This window comes from Limulus polyphemus, unplaced genomic scaffold (genome assembly GCF_000517525.1).
Source record: "Limulus polyphemus unplaced genomic scaffold, Limulus_polyphemus-2.1.2 Scaffold202, whole genome shotgun sequence".
Classification (NCBI taxonomy): domain Eukaryota; kingdom Metazoa; phylum Arthropoda; class Merostomata; order Xiphosura; family Limulidae; genus Limulus; species Limulus polyphemus.
Genome location: NW_013665812.1, coordinates 203638 through 213140, shown reverse-complemented (window position 1 = coordinate 213140; position 9503 = coordinate 203638). Strand labels below are relative to the sequence as shown.

Sequence of the window (9503 nt, the reverse complement as noted above, 5' to 3'; positions counted from 1 at the left end):
CATTATACCAGGGTACTTGACACTATTACTTTCAGTTTAACACTTGTGTACTCTGGAGTATCACACAGTCTTACAATTTGTTTTTAACATTGCTAGAAAACTTTGTATCCTTTCAACTTTAATTTTTTTTTTGTTTCTTAGTTAGCAGCTTCTACTTTTCGTCTATGTGTTTTTAGTTCTTTATAAAACATATTGGGGTTCTTTACGTTTTTACATTTCATATAAGTAATATGTATCATATATTAGTACAGCTGTATACTTAGTATTATAACTGTACTATAATATTAGAACAATAGTGAAACAATAATAATAATCTATACATTATTAGACACACGTTACGACAGATTCGAGAAATAGAACATTACAAGCATTTTTATAATTTAACGAAAATTATAATATTAAGCAGCTGTATGTAATAATACTAAACCTGATGAAGCTGGAAAGGCGAAATGTTGGTTAAAATAAAAAGTTATTTTATAATTATGTGGAATATAAATGTCGTTTTTTCTAGCCTCTTTCTCAAAATATAATGTGAAACATTGTTTCGGTCCTAAATATTGCAAAGGGCAGATCCATTAAAGATGAATTGTACTCTTTGTTTCACGTTCGTATATTCTTTCTGGTGTGGGTATCTTTTTACTTATTGATAGGATTTTATATCATATGAAACTGCACACATTTCCAAAGTCAGCGACACCTTTACGCTGTTCTATGAACCAATTCGAGGACACACTCATATTCACGTGACAGATTTTAAATTCAGTGATTGGTTTTTCTTCAGCTATTTCCGTTTTATTAGGAAGAAAATGTCTACTTTTCGTGAATAGTTTTCTCAGATGTTTTTAGTTTCTGTGTCGATTATTTGAGTTGTATTTGTAATTTCACCATTATGTCTTATTCTGCAGTTAGAAATAGAATGACTCGTCAAAACGTTAAAAGTACAAGAAAAAAGAGTCATAAACGTTTCGTTTTGCCTCATTTAGTCGACACAGGTAAGTAGTGACTTTTAGTGAGTAATACTAATAGTAGTGTTACTATTAGTTATTACTGAGTATTAGTATACTAATTTACTATTAATAATTACTAGTATTGATAATCAGTAAACTATAACTTAGATATAATAAAAAATAAATAGGAAAAACCCAGTCTGTCATTCTATTTCTACTTCTCGTCAAATGAATAAATTGAGCTTTCTATTTATTTTTATATTTTAAACAGCTTGACTGTAAAGCAATTCAAAAATAAAAATTAGTGGTATCAACGCCACATATTCTTTCTTAAAACTTTTAATAAAAAATGAAATTAAAATCCGATATAAAATTATAAGTTTAGGTTCAAGTTTAGGAAGATACAACAAATAACACATTATAAGCTGTAATCAATTAAATTGCAAATCGAAATTGTACTATCTTGTAGTCTATAGATTTAATATAAAATTGTAATTTTGCAATAAACATAAACGTATTTTTAGTATATAAGTCTACAATGTGTTATGTAATCTCATTAAAACTTTTAATTAAAGAAAAACATTTGCCTTTAGTTTTACTGTTTTTAAGTCATAGTTTAATTAATAATAATAATAATATATATATATATATTTATTTCAACTTGAAATTCAGTGCATTGTGTATTTATTTCATGTTTAATATAGTATAATATATATATTAAAGTTTTGGGTCCAGAAAATATTTTGCTGTGTTTTAAGACTAACCTAAAATTATGACAGGTTATGAAATATAGGAAAAGAGCATTTGAACTGGTATATTAAAATTTCTTGGGATTGCCATAGTTTGAGATTCAAGCAGGTTTATTTTACCACTAGTTTAATACATTTATTATTTCTTTAAACACCCAAGTGTTTCAATTTAATTATAAAAAAAGATATAAATTATGAAAGACCCTGTCTGTTTTTATATTTACTATATGTCAATGAACTTAAGCATTTTTGGTTGTTAGGCAAACTTTAAAAAATTGTTTCAACTTTACCAATCCTACCCTATTGACATATGATAGGTTGTTTCAATTATTTTTTAGTGACACAGAAGGTAATCTTCATGTGTAGTGAATTGGACTCAATAGTGTTTTAAGAAAAAACTTCATAGTTGGGGTCATTCATTAGTCATTTATTTCTATATTGATCTGTAGTGACAGACAAATAAATAATGTAAATGATAAAGATGTATATTGTTTTTATAGTATTTATAAGTCTTTTTTTTTTTTTTACAGTGTAATATCTTGTTAATTAGTATTATAAAAAGTACCATTCTATGGAATTTCAGTTGGATGTGAAGCCAAAGTTAAAAAAAAGAAATCAAAAGTTGGGAATATGGATTTTATTTAGTGTGCATAACATTTGAACTTCTAAAGTCACTTGATCATATTTTGTTTTAAAACTGTCTTCCCACTTGATGAACACAGCACACAGACTGGCGTAACAATTCAGAATTTACTAAGTAGTTTCAGTCCAGTGCTAGTCCAATAAGCGAAGCACAACTAACCATTTGTCCAGGAGAACTTGTTTGGTATGCTAAATCAACATGGGTGCTACAGTCCATTTGTAAGGGTATAGTTACATCACTTTCAAGAGTATCACTCATAAGATGAATGCACTCTTGTTTGATATGAGCCATACATACATAATGTGCCTGACCTGGACATACTTCAATATAGTAAGATATACAGAAACCCAATTGCAGACATGCAAAATGTGGCATCCATTTTTATTTTTGAGTTGTGTCTAAATCTGAGCGAGTCAGTCAAATGTTTTTCTGAATAGCACTTACTAAATGACAACCTGCAAATGCTGTATTGACCAGGAAATAAAATAACTCAAAACTGGAAACAATGGCCAAATTATCTGAATATGGAACAGGTAAAAAAAAAAAGTTACTGATAGACATGTAATAACATTCTCTAAGTTGCACTGATTGTTTTAGGCTAGTTGATAAAGGGGAATCAATATTTTAATTAAGATAAACTTCAGACATTGGAACATGATGATTACGTTTGTTGACCTGTATGAAAGAGATAAACTTCAGACATTGGAACATAATGATTGTCTGTTGACCTGTATGAAAGAGATAAACTTCAGACATTGGAACATGATGATTATGTCTGTTGTCCTGTATGAAAGAGATAAACTTCAGACATTGGAACATAATGATTGTCTGTTGACCTGTATGAAAGAACTAAGATTGTAATAAATATAGATTAGTGAGTATTGTCTAAAAAGTAGACCATGATGCACGATTTACAAAACTTGCTTGAATTTCACATTTCAACAATTCCACTTACTCTATACAAGAATGTATATTGTAATATTTATTGCATAGAAGTAACAGAATTGTTTAATGATAAATTTCATGGTTATATTAGATCATGAAGTAGATGCATGATGGTCTAATAGAGTTAATTGAGGATTGATTTTTTAAAATACCATTTTGGTGAAATATACAATTAGACAGATTTACAAGTGAATTTTGTGTTACATTATGTAAGTAAGAAAGGGAAATGATGGATTTTCTTTCTTCAGGAACGCAAGCATTCAAGCATGAAAAATACCCATTTTCTGTGGTAATTAAGTTAAATATATCTAAAACAAGAAAACCTTGAGATTATACAGTATTCTACATGTATATATATTGTATCACCCTAAAAATAATACAATTGAAAAAAAGTCACGAAATACTTAATCTCATGTGGTACCAAGCCATATTTGGTCATGGTTGACTAGCTTTAAGAAACACTAGCGGAAGCACCACATGGCAAAATGGGCAGGCAGACCTATGTCACACAAGGTAAACAAAAATGGTGACAGCAGGTGAAGAGGGAGAAAGATGTAATGTGTCAATCGTATCATATATGTTTGAACCAGATCTTGAAGATGATGTCTAATGTTGACATGTTGGCCGAAGTGGATGAGGACTGGCAGTTGTCTGATCTTTGTATGGAATTGTTTCAATACATATATATGACAATGTCATAAGACTGTTTTAAACTGCTAATGTCAGGAAAATTGGAACAAAATTTACAGCTTGCACTGTGGGCACATAAGCAATAGTTTAGTATGTCTATGAGAAAATTCTAGTCAATATTTGGGTTTCAAGTGATGGATCTATATCTAGATGTAGATCTAATATCAGCTGATGGACTCCTGATACTGTATTCTGCACATGCTCCAATTTGTATGCATATGACTAAGTATACATTAGGACTGGAAAAGCAAACATAGCTGGGATAATATTTTGATAATTGGTATTGTAGATCTAGCATTTGTTATGTTGAATATTTATATTGTCAATGAAATTTCATAAGAAAGTGCTATAAACATGAAAAGTAAATAAAAAGAACAGCTCATTCTTTGTCCATGCCCCCTTTTTTTGGTAAATAAAAGCTGAAAGTAAAATTTCATAAAATATTTTTTGTTTATCAGATGTACTGGTGTGTTTATATTACCTGAATGGTTGCTCACAGTTTTATATTGTACTTGCTTAAATCATTAGCTAAAAACCTGAACTTACCCTGGGTGTCTCTCATTTTTGAACAGCTGATTGGACATGACTATCATTGCTGTTATTGGTCTGTGAACAAGAGCATGATGTGCCACTGGCATAAGCCTGGCTGCTGCTCATTGTGCTTGATGGATCTCTCTTGAACTTTGGGTACACAATCGGCACTGCATCTTTCTTTAGTGCCAATTTTTATTTTCAAATCCCATATCAAATTGTATTCTGATTCCAAAAAGTGTTCCCTGCATACATGGCAGATTTCAGCAGACTCTATTTATCACAAGTTCTTGATATGAACTTTGTCCAGGCCATGTGCAATTTCTTGTGTGACTGAGATGTAAACTTGTGCAGAGATACCTCCTTTTTGTTGGGAATGTTCCTACATCCAGAAACAACACAGCAACAAACAGTAATTGTTTACTCACGAATAACTGTACTCATAATGTCTATCAACTGAAATTTGTCCAGAAAACAAAACAAAAAACAAATTGCTTTTACATAAACAAGCTGACAGTTGTTTATGCACAGAGAAGGAGCCAACTGCGACTGGCCTTCTTTACCTTGAGTGACATCACTTGCTACTGACTCGATTTTTCAACCAAGCTATTGCAAAGGCTGGTTGTTGCACTAATTTTTGGAGCTTGCAGGGCAGGGGCAAATCATCGAAAAATGACGTCTTCTAAAGTTTTAACTTACATTTTACAGCACTTAAATATAAATACAAACTTACTGTGTTTTTAACTGTCCAACATCATTAAGTGTAAGAGACATTGGGCTTAATTTTATAATACATTAGCCATGGTACACTTTTATCCAGTGAGTTATTCAATATACTGTTTGAACTGTGTTGAGCTGTTGACATGTATCTTTAAATTGTAGATCTAGAATCATGGTTCTAGCTAGGCTTGTATTGTTAGGTACAAGTTTTATCACTTAAACCATTTTTAAACATGTATGTATTCATTCATAGAGTTATTCAAAACTGTACAAAGTTGAACTATACACTTATCCTAAGATATATGATATTTTAAGACTCCTAACACTATAATAATTTTCATAAAGTTTTATTTGAGAGTTATATTTTCTATTGATTTTTATAAAACACAGTGTAAAAAATTATTCTATTGATATAAAAGAAATGCTTATTACAATAGTGTATGTAAAATAATCCTGACTTGAATTAACTCTGCTTTATGCTTCAAGTGAAGGGATAATGTGTACCTCATGTACTTGTGTTTCCACATATTCTAACATGTAAAATGTAAGGACAGCAAGAGTCTCGTCTACTTTTTAAAAAAAGTTAACCCTTATAATATAGATATTGCTAAGCCATAATGTAAACTGCCCTCCACGCTTATTGCTTTACTTAGATATGTGAGAGCTTCATATGTTGGCATGATTCTCAGACCAATTGTTACTCTTTGCTGGAAACAAATTTAAAATTTTTACAATTTTGATAAATTGGAAACAGATATTTCTTGTTGCATCCCTTTAAAATTTGGTGTTATGAAATTTGTAACCAAAATCTCATTATTCCTAATCTCCATATACAGTAAAACATCAAATCTAATAAAGCAATGATCACTTGCATCCAGATGTTTCCCAATTTCCACCATTAACCATTTATTATAATAAAACCCTCTCCAAATGCTGCACATTTTTAACTGTGTTAAATATTTAAAGATAATTTTTTTTTACCAATTCAACATTTCTAAATTGTATAAGCTTACCTTATTCAAGTTATCTGATATCTTCTCACTGAATAACATTTCTGTAGCTTTAAAAAGAGACAAGTTAACACACAAACTTGCACAATTCATAAACAAAAATAGCATTTACAGAAAGTATAAAAAAACAACTCCTAAACATATATATGTATTCTACTCTTACATGATAGTATTAGTTTAATTCTTTAAACTTTCTTTATAGCTGTTTTCAATGCTGTGATTCTTTAGTAATTTCCCTGATGTGGAAACAAAGGCCTTAAAAAAACTAAGGGAACACTTGGAAATCAATAAATGATCATATTTTTTCAAGGGATAATAGGTTCTTAGCAAAAATAATATACTTTGGGATGGACAGAAAAATTTTAAAAACCAACAAGTGTTATTTGTAGGCAAAAATCTTGACTCATGAATTACATGAAATAAATTTCACAATGAGAAACTGTTGATTCTAAAGTATTTTTGAGTTAAAATTGAAATATAGTTAGAATTAACATATAACATTGAGTTTAAAATTCTAAAAAAAAATTAAATTGACATAAGTTACTATTTAATCTTAATCTGTTGTCTGAAATTGTATGACGTGCAAGTTATGCAACTGCATTTTTTAGCTTTTAGAAACAATGCAAAATTTATTCATTTATCAGTCACCTGATGCAATAATACTGTCTACACATTTCCAGACAAGTCACAATATACTTCAGAATGACTACTACTTTCACACTATGTTGGTTTTCCATAAAATATTTATTTTGCTTTCAAATATGCTTTTTAGAACATAAAAAGTATATCTAGCATTAGAATAAAATGTTCTAAATCTTCTATGATTTAACTGCTTACTAATGAAGCTTTAAGTAGGTTAAGTAAAACACTTTCTGTTAGCTGCTTGGGGCTGAACAGCAACTAACTCACAAGATGAATATTAAGCAAAATGTGTACTTACCAGTAAGCTAAGTGAAATAACTGTATAATAAATATTGTAAAGAAACAAATTCTTTTTTTAACAGTTATAAACATGTTCAATAGCATTGTCAGAGTGAATTATAGACATGTCTTGAAAAACGGGGATGGTAGGGTGTGTTATGTGGATATGACAAATATAGTGATATTGGTGCTACTGTAGTGTGTAGTCTACAAAGATATTTACATTATAGTGTGCAGTCTACACAGATACTGTCATCACCATTTTAGTGATTCACAAAAACATAATTTCTTGATAAATTATTTATATCTATCTGCATTTTTGTTCAGCAAATAATAATAATTTAATAAGTTTTGTGTTCCAAAAGAGTACCTTAAATTTAGGTTATAATTATGCTAGTTTTGATTGCTGGAATTTATTTCATTCCAATTATATTTGCTCCAAAAATGTTATGTAATGGTGTTTTGTACTTTATTAGTTTAAAAGCATTATTTATAATAACTGGTGCCAGTTGCAAATAAACAAAAGTTAAAACAGTGATGATGGTAGTATCTGTGTAGACCACACGCTTTATTGTAAATATCTTTGAAGACCACATGCTATAGTAACACCATGATATCTTAGTACAGCAAGAGGATTGGACATTCAAATTTTATATTATAGCTAGTCAGTATCTATAATATTTGTTTCTAATTTGCTGGACACAGAAACCCATACAAAGATCAAAAGAAAAATTAAAATGTGGAATTCAGAGCACAGATGTGTCACATGAGATGGAGAAGTGAAGATTGAGAATTTATTTAAATATTTCATTTTGAAATCCAGAAGTTAAAAGTTAAATAATATAAAACTTAGGCTTGTAAGTTACATCTTGATGCCAAGCCTACTGGCATACATTGATAATAAAGTGATTTAATTAGTAGGTTCCATGACCAATTGGTGAAAAACATTGTACTGAACAGTTTATAAAAACCTGTCTCCCATGTGATTCGGTTCAAATATTTTCCAATCTGTATGCATGAAATTTAAATCTGCCATAATTATAATCTCATTAACAGTTAAAGTCTTTATCTCACTGTAGAGTTTCTCGTTAATTTCATCTGGTGGTCTAACAAATTCCAACTAAAAGTATCCTCTCCCTATTTAATAGAAACCCAAATAGATTCAGTCTCTTTGCTGTTATCTTTGATATCCTCAGGATGTAACTAGAGCTATGTATTAGTGGTATTTGCTAAATAATAAATTGATGGGCTCATTAATCTATAAGATGTAATTAACTTATTAGTACAGCTTTCCTAACAGTTAACTTCCCTATACAAGCAAAAATAAATGGAGGGAGGGAGGGTAGTTTCAAAAGTTTGTGAAACACTACATTGTTCAAACATGATGTTGAGTTTCCTATTTTCACCTAGTTTATTTGCTTTTTTTAATTAATTTGCGAATTACTTTTGCTACTTATGATAGACACCTTCTGAAGATCACCATTTACACATCTTGCAAAAAAAACAGCAACATATGGTGCAGGTTTGGTTTAGAAATAATCTGGGTGTTTCCTACTTTGCAAATCACTAATATCAACTAGAGATGATTACGCAGTCACTATTTTGTGTGATGTTCAAACATAATGATAATATTTTACTGTCACCAACAAGGGTAATTATGTTTTTATTTAAAACATATCATGATTGCAATTAAAAATAATTATGTAGTTAGTTAAATAATTTATATATGTTGTTTGAATTGAATAAAAATAATATTCAACAAACAAGTATTAGTCATCAGAATACTATGCACTAACTGAAATTTAGTAAGTTTCTTAAATATGTTCTCCTCTGTAGCTTTTAAACAGATGTAAACACTTTCACAAATGCAGTTAAAAGCCATGTGCCATTTATTTACCCAACTTGCCTAATAATCCAAATCCTTTCGCAAGGCATTAGCATCCTCCACACAGTCAGTAACACCCAAAATTTAATGTTATTAACATGTTTGAATAATCTGTTGACCATTCCTTCATCTGTCATTGAAGTAAGTAAAAAAAAAAGCAAAGGTCCTAACACTGAGCCCTGAGGTACCCCACTTGTGACATGAATCCAGTTTGACTGAACTCTGTTTATAACAACCCTATGCTTTCTTCCATCTATGCAATTTCCTATCCAGTGAGCCAACCTATCCCTCACATTCAAAGAAATAACTTTTTTTTTAACAAGTCTTTTATGTGAAACTTTGTCAAATGCTTTCTAAACATTCAGATACTCACTTCCACACCTGTATCCTCTTCTACATAAATAGTATCCTCTTCAAAAAATATCAAAAGCAGACCCCTAACTTGATTGAAAAGGGGGCTAG

General features: G+C 30.0%; 1 protein-coding gene across 3 annotated transcripts in view; it reads left to right on the top strand.

The window, feature by feature from the left end:
- Positions 1-790: 790 nt before the first annotated feature.
- Positions 791-9503, top strand: part of LOC106478349 (F-box only protein 11-like) — a 100628-nt gene continuing 91915 nt past the window's right edge. For all 3 annotated transcript variants that reach the window (XM_013938889.2, XM_022381942.1, XM_013938888.2), the window contains exon 1: positions 791-992. In XM_013938889.2, the coding sequence (XP_013794343.2) occupies positions 890-992 (103 nt within the window). In that variant the 5' untranslated portion in view covers positions 791-889. The remainder of the gene's footprint in view (positions 993-9503) is intronic.